The sequence below is a fragment of the Nylanderia fulva genome, unplaced genomic scaffold, assembly GCF_048542155.1.
Source record: "Nylanderia fulva isolate GAGA-0341 unplaced genomic scaffold, ASM4854215v1 Scaffold636, whole genome shotgun sequence".
Lineage (NCBI taxonomy): Eukaryota > Metazoa > Arthropoda > Insecta > Hymenoptera > Formicidae > Nylanderia > Nylanderia fulva.
In genome coordinates this window covers 27099-47633 of record NW_028190738.1, presented here as the reverse complement: position 1 = coordinate 47633, position 20535 = coordinate 27099, and the positions used below count along the sequence as shown (strand labels likewise).

At 30.7% G+C, this 20535-nt stretch overlaps 1 protein-coding gene and 2 pseudogenes across 1 annotated transcript; 2 read left to right on the top strand and 1 right to left on the bottom strand.

Moving 5' to 3' along the window:
* Positions 1 to 422: 422 nt before the first annotated feature.
* Positions 423 to 1773, bottom strand: LOC146720696 (uncharacterized). The gene is made up of 2 exons (XM_085488128.1): positions 635 to 1773; positions 423 to 562 (listed from the first exon to the last, which is right to left on the bottom strand). The coding sequence occupies exon 1, from the start codon at positions 1707 to 1709 to the stop codon at positions 978 to 980; it is 732 nt and encodes a 243-aa protein (XP_085344254.1). The 5' UTR covers positions 1710 to 1773; the 3' UTR covers positions 423 to 562; positions 635 to 977.
* A 4375-nt stretch (positions 1774 to 6148) lies between these two features.
* Positions 6149 to 8387, top strand: LOC146720695 (uncharacterized; annotated as a pseudogene).
* A 9275-nt stretch (positions 8388 to 17662) lies between these two features.
* On the top strand, positions 17663 to 19117 carry LOC146720694 (uncharacterized; annotated as a pseudogene).
* Positions 19118 to 20535: the final 1418 nt, after the last annotated feature.

The window sequence follows — 20535 nt, the reverse complement described above, 5'->3', positions numbered from 1 at the left end:
AATACATATGTAGTTAACAGCGTTGCAGAAATTCACCGCAACGACCAGGATGCAAGATGGCGGCACGTACTTGGTAAGGAGAACCTTGCAGACTGTGTCTCCCGGGGAGTGTCGCCGAAGAAGCTCCTTCAACATCCTCTGTGGTGGCGAGGGCCGGAATATCTCCGCCATCGCGCGGACTTTTGGCCGAAGGACGTCGGACACCTGGAAACGGCTGACTTACCGGAGCAGCGACCGTTACGATGCCATGCAGCCACCGAGAAGCGAGAACCTGAGGAGCTCAACCGCTTCTTCTGCCTTCGTCGCTTGCTTTGCGTGTCAGCCTGGATCTGGCGCTGGAGGCCACGAAGACTTCGTTCGACAGATGGTGAAGCTGTGTCGGCGTTCCTGGGACCTAAGGAGCTGGAGGCCTGTCGAGATGGATCCGGTTAGCTCAGGAGTCGAGTCATACCATGCAGAGCTGCGGGACATCCGTGCTGGAAGGACGCTGCCTGCCCGAAGCTCGCTCCGCAAGATGGTTTTCATGCTGGATGACGAGGGCACCCTGAGAGTCAGCGGGCGCCTAAAACATGCAATTTTGGATGCCGACCAACAACATCCAGTCATTTTGCCGCCACAATCTCACCTGACTCACCTGGTGATTGACGCCGCCCACAGACGTACATTTCACGGAGGAGTCCAGGCCACCTTAGCTCACATCAGGCAACGATTTTGGATTCCGCGAAGACGCCAACTGGTTCGCCGCCACATCCACAGCTGCCACCCATGCGTCCGATGGCGGGCGGCTACTCCACGGTCAAAGATGGGCGACCTGCCGAGAGCGCGCGTCACTCCGAGCCGTCCATTTCAGCACACCGGCGTGGACCTCGCCGGCCCGGTGTGGCTCAGAACGACGAGAGGCCGAGGACACAAGGCCTACAAAGGCTTCCTAGTTGTATTCGTGTGTTTCAGCTCCCGCGCCGTACACCTTGAGGCCGTCAGCGACTACACCGCCGAGGCATTTCTAGCGGCCTTTCGTCGGTTCGTGTCTCGACGAGGGCACAGTCGTTTACAGCGACTGCGGCACTAACTTTGTAGGCGCGGACCGACAGCTCAGGGACCTCTTCAAGGCTGCTGGCCGTGAGATCCACACTATTGTCGGGCACCTTGCAGACCGAGGAGTACGGTGGAGCTTCAATCCACCGGCAGCTCCACACTTCGGCGGCCTGTGGGAAGCAGCTGTCAAGGCTGTCAAGCATCACCTGCGACGCACCATCGGCGAGGCCAGACACCTCTGAGGAACTGTCGACGTTTCTCACAGAGGTCGAGGCCTGCCTCAATTCAAGGCCGTTAGAGGCCTTGACTGACGACCCGGACGACCTCGATGCCCTGACGCCTGAGCAATTCTTGGTGGGAGACACTCTTTTCGCCATCCCGGAGCCGTCACTCCTGGACTTCCCAACCAATCGGCTGAATCGGTGGCGTCTCCTGCAGCAGATGCGGGACCACCTGTGGCAGCGGTGGACCCGCGAGTATCTGCAGTACCTCAGCCCACGGCCCAAATGGTGGGCCACTCGTGGAGCCATTCTCGAAAGCCAGTTGTGCCTCGTCAGGGGCGAGAACACCTTGCCGTGCCGGTGGCCGCTTGCTCTGGTCACGCGCGTGCACTGAGGCAATGGTCCGCACAATGGTCCGCAGCATAACGCATGCGCGGATTTTGAACTTATCATAGATGTTTATTAGACTTATATCATTCGTCATTAAATATGCATTTCATAAATATGTAATATGCTTATAATAGTCATATATAATATGTTTTATACATATAGAAAAGAAATTTGTGAAATATTTCTAATAGATGTCTATTAGTTGTAAATAATTAATATATCGTATGTATATTCATTAAAAATATTATAAATGTGTATTAATTGAAAGCAATATTGAAATGTAGTTTTTAAATAATTTTTTTCTTATAGATGTATATTAATTGTAGAAAATACGTCATTATAAATGTAATTAATAAATATGCAATATTATTTTAAGATGTTTTATATTTTTATAATATACGTACATCTAAATGTATATGTGTATAAATATATGTATATCTACTATACGTATGAAATTCATATATAAAACACGTGTATATAATGATATACAATTTACAGCTTATATATATATATATATATATATATATATAAATTAATAATATATTAAAGATACGTTATGTTTAGTGAGGTCAAGAAATAGATAGTTTTTGTAAATTTTTATATATATATATTTATATATATATATATATAAATTTTATTTATATTTTTATATTTATATATATATATATATATGTATATATCGTATAAATAATAACTAAAACAACAAATGTATTAAAAAAAAAACGAACTTATCGAGCAATATTTAAAATGTTGTATCCAATTAAAATTTATTCCATAAACAATATATTAAAATTACAAAAAAACCTTCCATAAACGTTTCAACCGCACGCGGTCTTCCTCAGTATAACAATGTTAAGTACTTTACATTTATACATATATGTACAGGGTATTTCCAACACATACACATTATTATGTCGGGTTGCCTATCTGCTACAACAGGGGCATGCTTTATAAGAAAAAGAAATCGACTTTATCACTCTATATATACAGTGAACACTTGTGAAATTGGATAATATAGATAAAATATATATTTATTAATATAAATAAAATAACATAAGTAAAATTTAATAATCAAATTTTACTAAAATTTTACTATAAAATATTTTTTAATTTATCTGTAATATAATTTTTATCTATCAATATAATATAATATTCATAAGTCATATAATAAATTTTTAGTAAATATAAGTCATATAATAGATTTAATCTCTGAATATGATAAGTCATATAATAAATTTATTATATGACTTATTATATTTATAGATAAAAATTATATTAAAGATAAATTAAAAAAATATTTTTAGTAAAATTTAATACAATTGGATTATTAAATTTTATACTTATATGTTATTTTATCTATATTATTAAATATATATTTTATCTATATGGTCCAATTCCACAAATGTTCACTGTATATACAAAGTAATAAAGTCGATTTCTTTTTCTCATAAAGCATGCCCCTGTCGGTAAGCAGATAGGCAACCCGACATAATGATGTGTATGTATCAAAAACACCCTGTATATGTATATGTATATGCATATGTATATATATATATATATATATATATATATATACTAGCTTTTCGGACCGCGGTTCTCATATAGCCTTTATAAAACTTTGTAAAACTTAAAAAAACCAACATCATCGCCATCTCTTAAAAATGTTATTTTAATACAGATTTTGTACAAATCGGTCGATAAATGTATGAGTGCGTGGGTGTGTAGAAACTTGAAAAAAACCACACAGCAACCAAAAAAACATATAGTAACTATCCCCAAAAAATTTGCAAAATTTTAGAAAAAATTTATCAATAATTATGTAAATGCGTGGATGGGTATGTCAATAAAAAAACCACATAGTACGATGTTTTTGAACATTCTGAACCCATTCTGAACGAATTAACATAGAAATCTAAAAAAAAATTTTTGCGATAACATAGCCTCCTCTGAGGAAGAAAAAAATTTTAGACCATATAGTACGATGTTAGTACGATGTTTCTGAACATTCTAAACACACTTGGCGTAGAAATTTGAAAAAAAATTTTTTTTGCAAAAACATATACCCTCCTCTATAAAAGAAAAAAATTTTTTTTTGTTGAAAAAAACCACATAACATCCATCCCCGAAAAATTTGCAACATTTTGATACCTGTTTCGCGAAAATCGGTCCATAAATGTGGAAGTAGTTCACGGTCAGATAGACATACAGACAGACTGTGCTTATATATAAAGACTAGCTTTTCGAACCGCGCGAAGCGCGATCCTCATATAACCTTTATAAAACTTGATTTAATATAAAAGATGAGTTCTTTTGTTTTCAAGCTTAAACATTTTCTTAAGATTTTCTAGATTAAGATCTTGTTTGTATAAGTATGACTTGAGATTTCATGTATTCATAGTTTTAATTAAAATGGATCTTCATAAAAAAATAAGCACTTCTTGTTATTTAAGATTTTTTTACTGAATTTAGTGCTTAAGATGATCTGATTTACTTTCAGTAATCTTTGGGATTTTACTGATGTATCAGCCAATGAAATATGTTTAAATATAGAAAAATTTAACAAGATGTATGTCTATACCATTTATTCATGTTATCAAATTATTGCAGACTCTAAAGTATTGTTAGAAAGTAATTTTACTGTAAAAAAAATATCAAGCAAAAAAAAACATTATATAGATCCCGAAAAGAATTCTTCCTTAAAATTTTAACAAAATATTCTCCTTGAAAAAAAGTGATGCTACAACTTTGAAACAAGAAGAAGCATGGAATCAAACTTGCAATGCATATATCTATTGTAATAAAGTAAAAAATCTATATATTTTTTCTAATTAAATATGTTAAATGCTTGAAATAAAAATGTTAATTATATCTGAAGAAAATCTAATATATTTGCGGTAGATAGTTTCATTTTTCTAGATTTTAAATATTTTTTATATTCAAAGTAATTTAATTTTTAACATTTTAATGTGTAATAAATTATTACAGAGAAGCGTTCAATTTAGAAAATTATGGAGTAATTTAAAATCAGTACAGAGAGATATCCTTACGCAGGAAAAACATGCACGTTTATCAACAGGTGGTGGACCTGAACCTAAATCTGCAAAGATTGACCCGAACATTGCCGCAATAGCACCCAATTTAATGACAATTGCACCAACATTATTTTCATCAAATTTATCAGATAAAATACTAAAAGGTAATTTCATCTTTATTTTATTTATTTATATTATAATAAAAATTGAAAAAATAGTAACAATGAATATTTTTCAGAACGACAACAAAGAATATTAATGAATTGTATTCCTGAGGAATTAATTGAAAATGTGGAGAGCATAGACTTTATTGATGATGATTTCCAGGAAGTTAATAATGATTCTATTGTCACACTTCATACAAATGATAAAATAATTAATTATTGATATTTTCTATTAATATATTTGTTTATGAATAAGAATTTAGAATTTATGAGACAATGACAATTGAATGTTACAGACTCAAGCAGTAATGAGACTGATGATGCTGAAAAAGAAAATAATCCAGTAAATGAAATAATAAAAATAATAAAGATAAATTTTATTAATATATTTATTTTTAGACACACCCCTCTCTCTCTCTCTGTGTGTGTGTGTGTGTGTGTGTGTGTGTGTGTTGCGTAGTATCTTAAGCATATTAACAATTTGTATTGTACTGGTGGAATCGGCAGACCACGATTGTTAATTTTTGCTAAAATCCTTCTTCAATTTTTGGTAATATTCCATATAGGAGGAATCCTTATTAATCTACAGCGTCTTTTAAATTGTAAATTATTATAAAAGGGTTTTTAAAAAGTCCATCACGAATGTATCATTTTCGTACACGATCTCTCTCTACTTGAAAATCACGATCAATCAATATTTTTTCAATAACATCAATAATTTTCTTCCATTAATTCCATAATATTTAATAATAAGCTTATCTTAAAGTCATGTACGGACTGACTTGAAAACATAACCTTACTTTCTAATAAACACGATCTTATTTGATTCAAATAAGACCATCAAGATTTGATTATGAATCCGACTAAGCTTAAGAAGAGAAAAGCATCTTAAAAGACTTGTACTTAAGACAGTCTTAAATATAAGAACGGACTATGGAATACCGTCCTTTATTTTGAAAAATGAGAATTTAAGGGTAACACCACTGTAAATTTTCAAAAAATCGATTTTTTTTTTTGGGCTTAAAAAATCCTTTGAACCCTGTAGAATACGAGGGGAAAACTTTATACGTGAAACTAATTTTTTTCATCGAAATTCCGAGCTATGTACTGAACGAGTCGGGCGACTCCGAAACGGCTATCTGCTCCGGGTGGAAACCTGTCGAGAGAGTAGTACATAATACCTTGCTTATTAATTTCTAAGTTATGTGAGACACTACTAGATGTCTCTAGAGGTAGTTTTAGAAGCATTTTCATATAGAAACACGTGTTTACGCGTCTGTATTGCATTATTTCGTGTACGAAACAAATGATTTTCCCCCTTGTAATCAATAACCGTCGTTTATTGTTGTACGTGTGCGCTTCGAGTTGAGCAGTTTTTGTGTAATTTCGGAGTGTTAGCAAAATGAGTGATAAAAAAAAAAATGTATTTGCGACAAAAAGGCACAAAAGAATTGCATTCAACGCGGCGTCGAAGCAACGTGTCGAAAAGACGACCGAAGAACAGATTCGAGATTGAAGGTGACGCGGAAGGCGTGAGTGCGTCTGCCAAGAAGTTGAAAACGAGTGAAGATTTTGACGTAAATTATGACTTCAGGTACAGAATTATAAATTTTTTGGCAGTTTTTGCTGTGATTTCACAACATGTGAAGTGTAAAAACTGTAATTCCGATATTACTTTTCGTGAAAGAGATCCTCGTGGCTTAGGCTTCAAAATAGTTATCGCTTGTCCTAATTGCCCGGAAGTTGTAATTCCTAGTTGTAAATATATACGAAACGCATACGAAATAAATCGTCGAATCGTTCTAGCTATGCGATTAATAGGAGTTGGACTAAATGGAATTATAAAGTTTTGTGCTTTCATGGAATTACCACGTCCAGTATTCCAATCTTTTTACGATAAATTAGTGAGTATGATTTCAATCGCAACATCAGCAGTAAAAGATTCCAGTTTGAAAAAAGCAGCACAAAAAGAGAAGAAAATGACTGAAGAACATGGACAATCTGCAGGAATAACGGTTTCCGGTGATGGTTCTTGGAGAAAACGCGGATTTTCTTCGCTTTTTGGGATCACGTCATTGATTGGTTGGTTTTCTGGGCAAATTGTCGATGTTGAGGTAAAATCTAAATATTGTAAAAGTTGCGAACAGTAGAAGAAAAAATTGGACACTTGTGACTATGACGAATGGTATAAAACGCACGCCGATGTATGTAAAACAAACCACGAAGGATCATCGGGAAAAATGGAAGTTGACGCAGTCATCGAGATGTTCCATCGCTCAAAAGATTTGCACGATCTCAAATATTCAAGCTACATCGGGGATGGTGATAGCAAAACATTTAAAGGTATTATCGACTCTGAACCGTATGAAGATTTAGTAGTACAGAAGAAAGAATGCATCTCGCACGTACAGAAAAGAATGGGAACGCGACTTCGTAATCTTAAAAAATCATCGAAAAACCTCGGAGGAAAAGGAAAATTAAGTGCCAAATTAATAGACGAGCTGACTATTTATTATGGTTTGGCCATTCGTCGGAACCCAACATCCTTAGATGACATGAAAAATGAAATTTGGGCGACCTTATTTCATAAGTTATCAACTGACGAAAATCCGCAACACGAGAAGTGCTCGAAATCTTGGTGCAATTAGAAGAAGGCGCAAGAAGCAGATACCTTGGACACTTTCCGTCACAAGTCACCGCTTTCCGAGGAAGTTTACGAAGCCATAAAACCTATTTATGAAGATTTGAGTCGGGACGAGTTACTAAACCGTTGCCTGGGCGGTTACACGCAAAATAGTAACGAAAGTTTTAATGCGACAGTGTGGAATTTGGCTCCTAAATCGTATTCAAGCGGCAAGACAGTCCTAAATATAGCAGCGGATATCGCTACATGCGTCTTTAATGATGGAATAACTAATATTTTACGTATTATGCAGCTTCTGGAAATGGAAATTGGCGTCGAAGCATATAATTTTTGCATCGAATCCGATGCAAAACGAATCAAGCACTCAGAGGCACAATTATCAGATGCGGCAAAAAAAGCGCGCTCTGGCATAACATCTGCGAGGAAAGAAATGGAGGACGAATATTCCAACTTAGAAGGGCAGCTTTACGGTGCTGGGATTGCAGACTAATGGTAAAAATTTTTTTTGAGTCGAATTTAAAATTTTTTCATGTTCATAATACAACTCCAAACTTTAAACGCGTTTTTCTCGAAACACGTTTTTCAACGCGGCAAGCAGTATAACTCTAACAATTTTTAATATTTTTACTTGAATTTTTTACTGTACATTCAAAACAACATTTCGAAGTACAATACGTATGGAATTTTTGATACGTTGCTCTAAACATTTTTTATTGCCAAATAATGTCACTTTTTTTTTGTCGAAAAATGAACGACTTTATTCAAATGCTCGCCAATCACTCAAAAATCAATATTTCTAAAATCCCATACGTATTGTACTAGATATACCATTGAAGATCATGAGGAATTTTTTTATTTGTTTAGGTTCAAATTTCCAACGGCTACACTGCTTGCCGCAGACCCCTTTATTTTAAAGGAGCATCGGGAATATGGCTGCCATTCCGCCATTTTGTAATATTATTTTATGAATAAATTTTTACAAGTACTTCAATATATGCTTATTAACTTCACGGAGTATTAATACTTTATTTCATTTCCTTTTATTAAAAAAAAATGTCGAAAAAGTGCAATTTTTTGGGCCGTTACAGTGGTGTGTTATCCTTAAATTTAAAAAGAGTTAGCTAAAATCTTTACTTTCGCAAAAGTCACAGTTGTTTTCCGACATACTTGTTGACCAAAATGTCTCCAAGTATATTTAAAATAAAATACTTGCTATTAAACAGTGTCCAATAACAATTTAATGACACCCATTGGTCGTATACATATATACGTATATATTCACAAATATGTTTTGACAGTGCAGCGCGTGGCCTTATATCCTCACTCAGCGGAATTCTAACTGCGAGAAAAGACGCCGCGTAGCGGCGAAGGCACGAATGAGTGCACGACTTTACGGACGGTTTTCCCGCGAGCGCTTTCGCGCGGTCTTGTCTGGCGGTGTAGCATATGTTACAAGCGTTTTACTATGAAAATATAATTGTGAAAATATATATACGGATTGCTTTTTACCTAAAATTAGACCAGACCGGATTTCACATTGGATAAAAAAATATAAGTTGAATGTTTAGATATCAATTGGAAGCCTAGTAAACGAGAGTAGTTCATTCTACATTTGCATGTGTACACGAAAATGTAGGATGAGTTATTCTCATTTACTTTATAATCTCATTGCTTTATAATCATTACTATATTTGCAAAATATAATTTATATATATAAATTATATTATAGAAATATATGTATTTATATTAAATTTTTTATTTACTATTATACTTAAGTAATAACTCACTTATTAAAGTAATAACAAATAAAAAAATGTATAATTTAATTTTATAATTATTCGACACATTTGGATAAAAAATGAGAAATTCTAGAACAAAGGAACATTTTTTACTTACAGACAAGTGACGCAGTTTACTAAACTTATATTTTATTAACGTTCGTATTTTCATTTCTGATAATAATTCTTTCTAATTTGATAATAGATTTGTAATTAGCAGAGAAGTGCGTATATAAGTACAAATATGTTAGAAGAAAATCTGCTCGAAATTCACAGTACAAATACTCTTCTTTCTTCTGCAAGCAAAAGAAATGTTATCACTTTATCTTCTTATTTATACTCCACATTTTACATGGTAATTTTTAAATCAAGAATTTAATATATTTGATAAATTAACAAATGTTGTTTGTAAACAAATCAATTATAAATTTCCAAAAAGTTATTGCATGTTAGTTCAACTCAAACATATAAAATTACGGAATATTAAAAAAGATATATTGAGATAAATAATTATAATATAATAAGAAAATATATAAATTAAGTAACAAAAAGCAAAAATTATAAATAGTGTAAAGTTTAATAATTTTATAGTTTAATATTTTAATAGTTTAATCATTTATATATATAATTTTAATAGTATATAATTAGTATATTATATGTATATACATATATACATATATGTAGTATAATTAAATAATGTATATAATAAGTTTAGTAATTTAATAATTATTGTTAATTATTTTGTATATATATACATATATATGTTTGTGTTACGTAGTTTAGCTGGGCCATTTTTTTGATTGAAACGTATTCTAGCGGGACCTTCGGCTCTTAGCTGGACGGTCTTGATAATATTTTCATGTTCAGTAGTTTATCAGGACCAGTCCAGATAAAACCGATACGAATGCATTGTATTTTATCGGAACCATGTATAATTTCGTGTCCCTTTAATATACGGTCCGCGTATTTTAGTAATTTTTTAATGCAACGTATTTTACCAGGACCATAGCATAAAATTAGATTAAGCCCTGCGCACAATAAACAAAATATTAAGAATAAATATTAAATATTAAGAATAAGAAATATTGTGGAGTAAAAAATCGAAAAGAATGATATAAAATACAAATTCAAATATAAAGGACTAGTAAAAGAGCTATATAAGCTAATAAAAGTCCTTATACCCGAATTTGTATTTTTATATCCGTCTTTTTGATTTTATTATTCTAAAATAATTCTTATTCCTAATATTAAAAATAATTCTTATTCCTAATATTTAATATTTATTTCTAATATTTTGCCTATTGTCCGCAGGGTCTACGCTAATTTTATGCTATGGTTATGGAAGAAAATTTGGTACTTTCACCCCCATGGGGTGAGAAAAACGAAACTCAATACAAACAGGCACAAATAATGCTGAATCAACCTGCATTAAAAAAATTACGATATCTCAAAATGAGATGCTGACGATTTTTTTAACTCTTATAACTTGCAATCTTTTTGGGTACAAACGAAATCAAAGACGGTACAAACAGGTGCAAACAATGCTTATAAGGATGTATAGGAGACATTTAAAAATGGAACAAAATTCATCAAAATATAAATAAATATATAAATCGTTTCCACTTTAATACTAAAGCTACTGTTAAAATTTGAATTTAATTTACTAACTCATTTAAAAGTTATTGTAATTTAAATTTTTGCTAATTTTACATATCTTATAAAAAATCATTATTAGGATCTATTAAATTACGTCAAAAATATGGAAAAAATGATACCATGTATTTCAAAATTTTTTACATGTATAATTGGATTTTAAGGGATAATGTTGCAAAATTTTAATAGGATTTACTAAATTATTTAGAACAAAATAATAATAATTTGTTGACATTCTGGCTTTTCTCCGATTTCTGAGCATTTCGTTATGTCAACGCTGGAAACAGCTAAAAACTAAACTTAGGCAATTAAACTATAGCAATTTCTTATAACATGTACAGATTTTCTATAAGATGAATAGTGTTGGTGCTTTTGTCTCCGATTGTATCTCCTACACATCCTTAATCGAATGCATTTCTAAAAAATACATTTTCTTAGGCCCGTATTCATAGTCCGTTCTTATATTTAAGATCGTCTTAAGACCTCGTTCAACCAATCAAATGGCCGCATAGCATCTCTTGATTGGTTGAACGATGTCTTAAGACGATCTTAAATATAAGAACGGATTATGAATACGAGTCTTAAAATTGGATGCCAAGTTCACATAGGTTTCTGAGATCGGTCTATGAAAACCGGACCTTAATAACAAATTAGTAACGGCACCGACGAGAGACAAGAGATCTCATCGTCGGTGGTAACGGTCATTTAGTGTTGTTTAAAATTATATGAAGGTAATCTAATAATTAGATAACGATTTCAATAAATTTTTGTATCTGAAGTGGTAATTAATTTACAATTATTTTGAGTATTAATGTTATAAAACAAATAGAAAAAGCATTGCGTGTGTTTCTTAATACATAAATATAGTACACGCGGAAATATCTACATTCTTTTTTATTCTTTTTTTCATATACACTTCTTTATCACATTAGTAAATGTTTTATAACAATGTGCAATACTCTCAATACCATTTATTACAATATAAAAAATAGGTGCTTATAAAAAAGGAGGAAAAGGAATATATAGATATTGCCACATGTATCGTACTATGTATTAAGAAAACATACACAATGTTTGCTCTCGTGTTATTCAATGATGGGATCTATCATATTTGTAAATCAGAAAACGTTAAAAATAATAAAAATGAATGTGTGGCAAAATATAAAAATGTCAAGTATACTTGTCGGATCATAGCACAACATAGTAAGTATATGTATCCTATATATATCATAAAAGAGATTAGAAATAGCCAAATAAACTATTTGATTGTCGTATCTCTCTCTCTCTCTCTCTCTCTCTCTCTCTCTCTCTCTTTCTCTCTCTCTCAATCATTAATTTATTATTATTTGAAAATCTTTTATTAATATTTTAATATTCTATTGTTTATTACAGAAAATATTACTGTACTTAATGATATTAAGCATTCTTTAACTAACCTGTGTGTACCTAAAATTATATTACAACGTGTTACTTTGCCCAATGTGGCACAAAAAACAAAACTTGCTTCAAATCCAGAATCAAGAAGGTAAGGTGGAATTTATTTGAATAATAATTTGTATAGTTTATTTTATATTACTACAAATTATTATTGTTAATCATCGTGGCTGCTTTTGCGATAGATTTAAAATACAGATTAAAATAATCCTGCGCCTGCAATTGATCAATTTAATCTGGATTTATTTTAATCCTGCGCTGCAGTTGATCATGATCATTCTCTCGCAAAAGCAGCCATATTTAAATAACTTAATATTTTATAAATATTCGCAATTGCTAGTCAATAAAATAAGGAATATCAAATAATCGACCAAACATCCAATAAACTTTATTAATTTTCACGACGTTTCTTAATATTTCTTATGCCATAGTTAGTCATAGTTATGTCATAGTTAGTTTATATTATATATGTATATGTTTAATATTTCTTAATTTAATTGAAATGCTAATATATTTAATTATTGTAATAATTTATGATACGAATAATGTGGTCATATTTTCTTACTTATTAGAACAAAATTTATAGTTTTGTGAGATATCTATCTTCATATTTATATTCATAACTATTTTTTTCTTTCTTAGCATGTCTTGATAGTAATACTATGGAAGACAGTAGTGAAAATGTTTGCGATGAGGATCCATCTTATGAATCATCAAATAATTCATCAAATAACAATTTTGTTGGAACCTGTGATAGATCAGACAACAAGTTCTGTTGCTAAACAAACTAATAGCTCAGCAAATATTTCTAGTCTATTATCAATATTGAATACATCAGACATAGTAAACGTCATTAAATATATCTGACATAATCAACGTCAGTAAATATATCAGACATAGATATCCAGGATGAAGTAAGAAATCTCGATGAAGGTATGTAATAAACAAAATTATTTTTAAACTGCACTGAGTTATTCAGCCTGCTCTTAAAATAAAATAGAATATCTATGGGTCTGTTTCCCCTACCGCTTAATTGACTGTACTATTTCAAAAAAATACATCTAAAGATTATTGGTGAATGTTAATGTCAGAACATCCATACCATTGTTGCATTGGACTTGATTGATTTAGATATTTAGATCTTTGTAAAAATAAACTCTGTTTTAGTTCTCTACGTAATTTTTTATATAGTTTTTCTTTTGTAAAAAGTTATACTTAGCTGTAGTGGATCCTTTTGTTATATAACAATATGTTTATTTCGTTACTTATAGATTAACAGTATATTTATATCTTTACTTTTATCTTTTAATATGAATTGTATATGATATATATAATTTTAGATAAATGTTCATGTAACTGGCATGGCAATGTCTTGGAAGTATATAAAGATTGCGACTATATTTGAACCCACCATTGTAGAAGATAAAATTTCTAAACATTCTGAAATAAGTGCACCTGTTTCACTACAGGTATGTTATTGTTTCAAAATAATTATAAGTTTCTTGTCCAAATGTACACATTATGTTTTTAAAAACTGCTCACTCACTCTATATTGAAAATATAATTATAATAGCTATTATTACTTGTATGTAAAATACATCTCTAAATAGTTTGGTAAATATAATTATCTCTTTATATTTCTTTTATTGTACACCTAAGAATTTATACTTGATTTAGTTTTAACATAATAAACATATATAGATATATTTTGTATACATTCCATGCACGATGCAGATGTGTACTATATAAAATCAATTATTTTAGATATTTTGCAAATTCTAAATTTCTCTTTAATTCTATGTTGTTTAAGTAAGCTATATAGTCTCAAAGAAAACCATTTCAACAAAGGACGAAAAATACATGATACATCTGATCATCAATCTATCAAAGTAATTTTCCATCGTTCTTGACTTCTTATTTATATTAAATTGCAATAACACATAATGTAAACGCAGAAAATATACAAGATGCGATCTTGTATAATTTATTCTGTTATTTAAATTTAAATATAAAAAAATAACTTATTTATTAAATCTTTTTCAATATAACTTAAATTTTTATGTATTTGGTTACACAAGGCAACAAATTTTATTTATTCGTACTATCCTCGTACTGGATATAGTAAACCTGAAGGATATTTGCGCGCTGAAAACCGAATTTATTAATTTCGTTAAAAGAGAAGTTTTTTAATTTTAATCAATGCCACACGCAAAAGTATTATTTATAATGTCCCGATTCAGCGACTTTTTCGGACCGATATATTTTTTTCGTCTACATCTCTCTAGGGGGGGTAAAAAGAACGTAGGAATTAAGATCTCAAAAACCAAGAGATTGTTCCTAAATAATTCTTCGATATATTGCTAAGAAATTTCGTGCCTTGTGCACAGGTATAAGACAGCGAAAAATCAAAATTTTCGCGGTCTTCGCGCACTGACATCCGCGGTTGCTCTGTGTCGCCGATTACTATCTTTTAAATTTGTTATTTAACATAGCAGAGCGCTAAAAATTATTTGTTATTATTTATAATGTTATAAATTATCTCAAAATCATTGAAACCTTCGACGAAATTTTAGTCAAAAGTGTTACGTCTAATAGACAAATTTGAATTTGATTTCATTGTGCAAAAATCTTTTTAAGATATCCTGCTTATTTGAGATAGTCCAAAAAAATTTTAATTGTCCAACTTGTGTTATTAATTATTGATGTAAATAATATAATTTTTTTATATATTAATATCAATTTTTTAATATATTAAAATCAAATGTATAATTTTTGTGATATTTAATCCTTATTCTTTACTCTTTTTAGCATACCTCAATAATAATAATATTATACAAGACATTTCAAAAAATATTATGATAAGAATCCACCTTATGTATCAAACACAGAAGAAAAGTTTATTCAATCTGTAGATGAGACAACAAAGTATGTTACTAAAGAATATAACATGTCATCTACATCATTAAACATATCAGATATAGGCATTCAGGATGACGATGGAAATCTCAATGAAGGTTAGAAAAAAAATATATTTTTTATAACTATTTGCTTGATTTGCACTTAAAATGTCAGCTGGCTATGTCAGATTTTTGGCAACAGTTTTGCAAAATCGTCAGATAGAACCTGATCTTATGTTAAAGTTACCATTTTGACATCAAAAATTTATAAAAGACTTTGCTTAGAATCTGTCTGCACCTGTTTAATTTTAAAGAAGATACGATCTTGTTATATTTATTCAATATTTTCAACAAATTTTGTTGTTTTAATATAAGTATATTTCATTTATAAATTATCTTCTTTTAATATAATTAAAATGCTTATGTATACATATATTTAATTGGTAATTAAGGCTTCTTTATTTTTTGATGACGTCAGAAGCAAGAAATTACATGCTGGAACTTCTTACTGTATACATTGACATAAAAAAGTATATCCGTAATACGATATGTGATCAACTCAATGAATTTATAAAATGCTCCAAAAACTTTCATTACTGTAAGATGTAATTTTTGCTATAAGAATCAATAAATAACAACAGGTGAAAGTTGTTTGATCTTTTTGCATGATTTTGATGTTACATTAATTTTACAATTTTTTATTGACTAACACAGCAAAAAAGATACTCATAAGAACATTTCACAAATTGCTAAATCGATTGCAAATGTTTATGGATATATCCTTTTATTTCTATATATATATTTTATTTATTAGATATATATACTGCAATACTTTTGAATGCGATTTCTCGTTTCTGACGTCATCAAACGAGGACGGTTATAGTAAATATCTTGAAACTTTAAAGGGGATGCTAACTCAGAAATAACTGCTTTTAAAGTTACTCTGGTTTTTTAACACTAAAAATACAAACGCTAATGAATGGAAGACTGCCCAAAGTTACATGAAAACTCTTGTTGAGTTTTATAATATTAGATAGCCTTCCATTCATTTGCATTTATATTTTCACATTGAAAACTATTCACCTCCTCTAATGGTATGTTTAACCAATAATAAATAAAGAGTAAATTAGAAAAGCAATTATACTGGCGTCTAGCATCTCGTTAACTATATGAATCATACTGAGTAACCCATTTTAAAAGATATACAGAAATATATCAGAAACTTTTTGCTTAATCTTAAAAAATATTTCGAGTGAAAGTTATTTGATGTTAAGGAACTCGTTTGATGATCTTTATTTGACTTTAGATCAAAATCCAGAAGTTTAGTTCAAGGTCAACTTAATTTTTTTAAAACGGACTTCACTATTATTTTTTATATAAATTAAGTTTTTGCAATATTAGGTATAAAAAATTTATGAGAGTAAGATGACCAAAAAGTTAATAGTTTACGAGAACTTATAGTTTATGTGAAATTGTCATATACAAGTACAACATATCTCAATTATTCACTTTTTGATCACATTATCCTTCAACTTTATTCCAAATATTAGAAGGAATCGATATAAAAATTATTTACAGTGATTTAAAAAAATTAAGTTTATCTTGAAATAACATTTGGATTTTGATGCAAAATCAAATAAATATTACCATCAGATGACTCTTTCAACAACAAATAACTTTTACTTAAATTACTTTTTAAAATAACAAAGTTTCTGAAATATTTGTGTGAATCTTTTTTAACGAAGCATTCTGTATAATTTCTTACGTATTAAAAAATCTATAATTTTTTTTTGTTATTTAACATGCATATTTTTCTCTTCTTTTAGCGTGTCTTGATAATAATACTATGGGAAAACAACATTGAAATGTTAGCGATGAGGATCCATCTTACGTACCATCAACACTTCGTCTAATGAAAGTTTCGTTCAACCTGTGATGAATCAGACAAGAAATTCTTTTGCTAAAGAAACTAACAGTTCGGCAAATACTTTCTAGTGGATTAGACATATCAATGTCACTAACGTATCTGGGAAATGTGCTCGGGATGACACTGAATGTTTGTTACATCAGTTGGTGCAGGAAACAGAAGCATTTCTGTATGTATTGCAATACGTTTCAGAGCAAAATAGCTCGTCATCTTGAGAGAGTACATGCGAATGAATTAGAAGTTCAAAAATTTAAACACATGCCAAAAGGGAATGCAGAACGAAGAAAGATCTTAGAAAACGATACGTAGACGTGGAGATTTCTATTTTAATACCGATTGTGCACGAAATGATGGTGAATTATTAGTAGAAAGACGTTCAAAGAAAGAATACAACAGGATACCTTCTGAATACGTCGTATGTCCAAAATGTAAAGCTTTCATTCTAAAAGTTACAAGCAGACATCACTATCAAAGATGCATTAAAGAAATGATTAAAGTTAAAGATAATAGATCAATATCAATTTTAGGAAGACAAATAATAGGACGTATACATAATGAGGCAAGCAATGCTCTAAGATTACGAGTTTTCCCACTTTTACGAGAAGATGATATAGTAAGAAATATCCGTTACGACGAATTAATAATAGCATTTGGTAATCAACAGTGCGAAAAATATAAAACATCTGAACACAATGATGCATTGATTAGACAAAAATTAAGAAGGATGGGTCGTCTGCTTCAAGTAATAAAATGTAAAAATTCTGATATTACGGATTTTGCTTCCATTTACTTCCCCCGATACAGCAATACTTGCATTGAAGCAATTAATACGTTAGCCGGTTTATTTTTATGTGGAAAATTTTTCAAAACTCCTTCACTGGCTTCTGGACTTGGAGGTTTACTAAAAGAAGTGGGTAAACTTTTAATCAATCGATGTATTAGAAAAGAAGACAAGGAAAGGAAGTTACGTGGCTGAAGACTTTTTGAAAGTATTTACCGAAGATTTTGCAACACGTATATCAAAAACAATATCAGAAACAATGACTAGAAATCTAAGACGTAAAAGATTACGTTACCCCTGTAAAGCAGATATTATTAAGCTTCATAATTTTCTAAAACAAGAACGTGAAAACAGCTTATAATTTTTTGAAAGAAAAGTTCTGCTATGATGCATGGCTTTCGCTTACGAAATCTACATTGACTTCAGTACAAGTGTTTAATCGTCGTAGAGCCGGAGAGATACAAAGGACGTTAATCGAGGATTATAAGGCGTATCAAGGTATTAATTATCAGACAAACGACATGTATAAAGCGCTTTCAGCACGTGCCAAAGAAATTGCTAAAAGATATGTGCGATTTACCCTCAGAGGTAAACTTGGACGAACGGTACCAGTCTTACTAACAGAAGAATTAAGAGACTGCATCGAAATGATTTTAAAGCATAGAAAGGCTGCAAAAGTTTCTTCGAAGAATCCATACCTATTTGGTCTTCCTTCGCTTCAAAAAGATAAACACCGATATCTTTTAGCGTGTGATTTATTACGGCAATATGCAGTAGATAGTGGCGCAGAAAATCCAGAAAACTATTCGTGCGACTGAATTACGGAAGCATATAGCAACAATTTGTGTTCATTATAATCTATCTGAAAATGAAGTTTCAACGCTTGCAAATTTTATGGGCCATGCCGATAAAATTCATTTATCTCACTATAGACAACCTGTTATTGAAAAAGAAATCTTAGAAATATCTCAATATCTGGAAGCCGCACAAGGAGCCGATATAAATGAAAGTGATAGTAATGATGATTCTGACTCTGAACTTTCAGATGTTGAAAATACAGCGAAGACTACAGAAACTCACGATGATACAATTAATAAAGAAATTGCATCTAGAAAAGTCATTCGAGATTTTCAACAAGGTACTTTATTCCTTCACAAATAAAATTTAATTTTTTAAATCACATTTTAGTCAAGTAGTGATTAAAGAATGAATCTAATTTAAAACTTAAGGTCATATTGGTTTCTTTGATATAAGAGAACATTCGTAATTTGATTTTATATTTAAGGCTGTCTTAAGTTTATTTTCAGATGATATGTAGTATATAATAAAACAGCGTTTACAGTATCTAAAGATAAAATTAAAACAGTTTTACATATAACATTGTACAATGAATACCGGTGCTAGAATTTATAAATTCTGTTAACTTAAATATAATGTAAATTTCTGTTAATGTAAATGTAGATGAAGATGTTGATGAACCATCATCGAATGATATATTGTCAGATACTAATCATTTAGATGATAATATGCAAAATGATCAAAACATGATAAATATTAAGAAAAAAGTGGTTGATCAGAAACGTCGTTTACAAAATTTTCAACAAAACAAAAAGAGTAAGTAAAATATTATTTTGCAATAATAATATACATATATGTACAAAGGTTATGATTTTATATTTTATTTATAGAAGTCAATTGGTGTAAAAAAAATACATAGTCGTTTTTTTAAAAATATGTTATTTGTAACTAGAAGCTATATATTTTTTCTTGAAAACAACAGTGCTTTCTTTGCACCAATTAATTTCTCTTATTATTTTGTGCATAAAAGTATTGAGGAAAGAGTATCGGAAAATAAATATTTTACAAGATATTTCATAGTTGATGAAAAATTATGTCACAATAAAATACAAAATATCTTGTAAACTAATCAATCACTTTATGGTCATCCCACTCATAACTTTTTATGCAAAATAGAAGAAATCGATTTATATAAAATTATAGTGATTTTATTTCAAAAAATAAAGTGTACCTTGAAATATAACCCTCAGGACTTCGATTCATGTAGTCAAATAAAGATCACCGTCAGATGATTTCAACATCAAATAACTCTTACTTGAAACATTTTTGTCTTAAACTTAGGAGTTCTGAAATATTCCAGTGGATTGATTAAACTGTCAAAAAATCCATTCTGTATATATATTTCTATTTATATTAAGGTGTATATCGAAAAGTTTTGAGTAAAAAGTATACATGTAGATTTGATCATTCTGAACAAAAGTCATCTACCATTATTTAGCAAGCCACGAAAAATTTTAAGTTTTAACCATATATGTATAAAGAATGTTTTAATTAATAACTCTGAAATTTGCATAGTTTGCAAAACAAAATAAAAAACTTTTTGCTTTGGATGACCTAATTTACATGTATATTTTTAATTCAAAACTTTTCGTCATATACTCTGTAAATATAAATCTTGATATATTTTATAAAATGTCAATTAAATATTATATGTAAATCTAGAAAATTATGTATAATGTGTATATATATGTAATAAATATTTTAATATTTCCAGTATCTAG

Bases quoted from the DNA above. Each gene is read 5' to 3' on its own strand.
- LOC146720696 (XM_085488128.1), bottom strand. From the start codon at position 1,709: ATGATAAGTTCAAAATCCGCGCATGCGTTATGCTGCGGACCATTGTGC.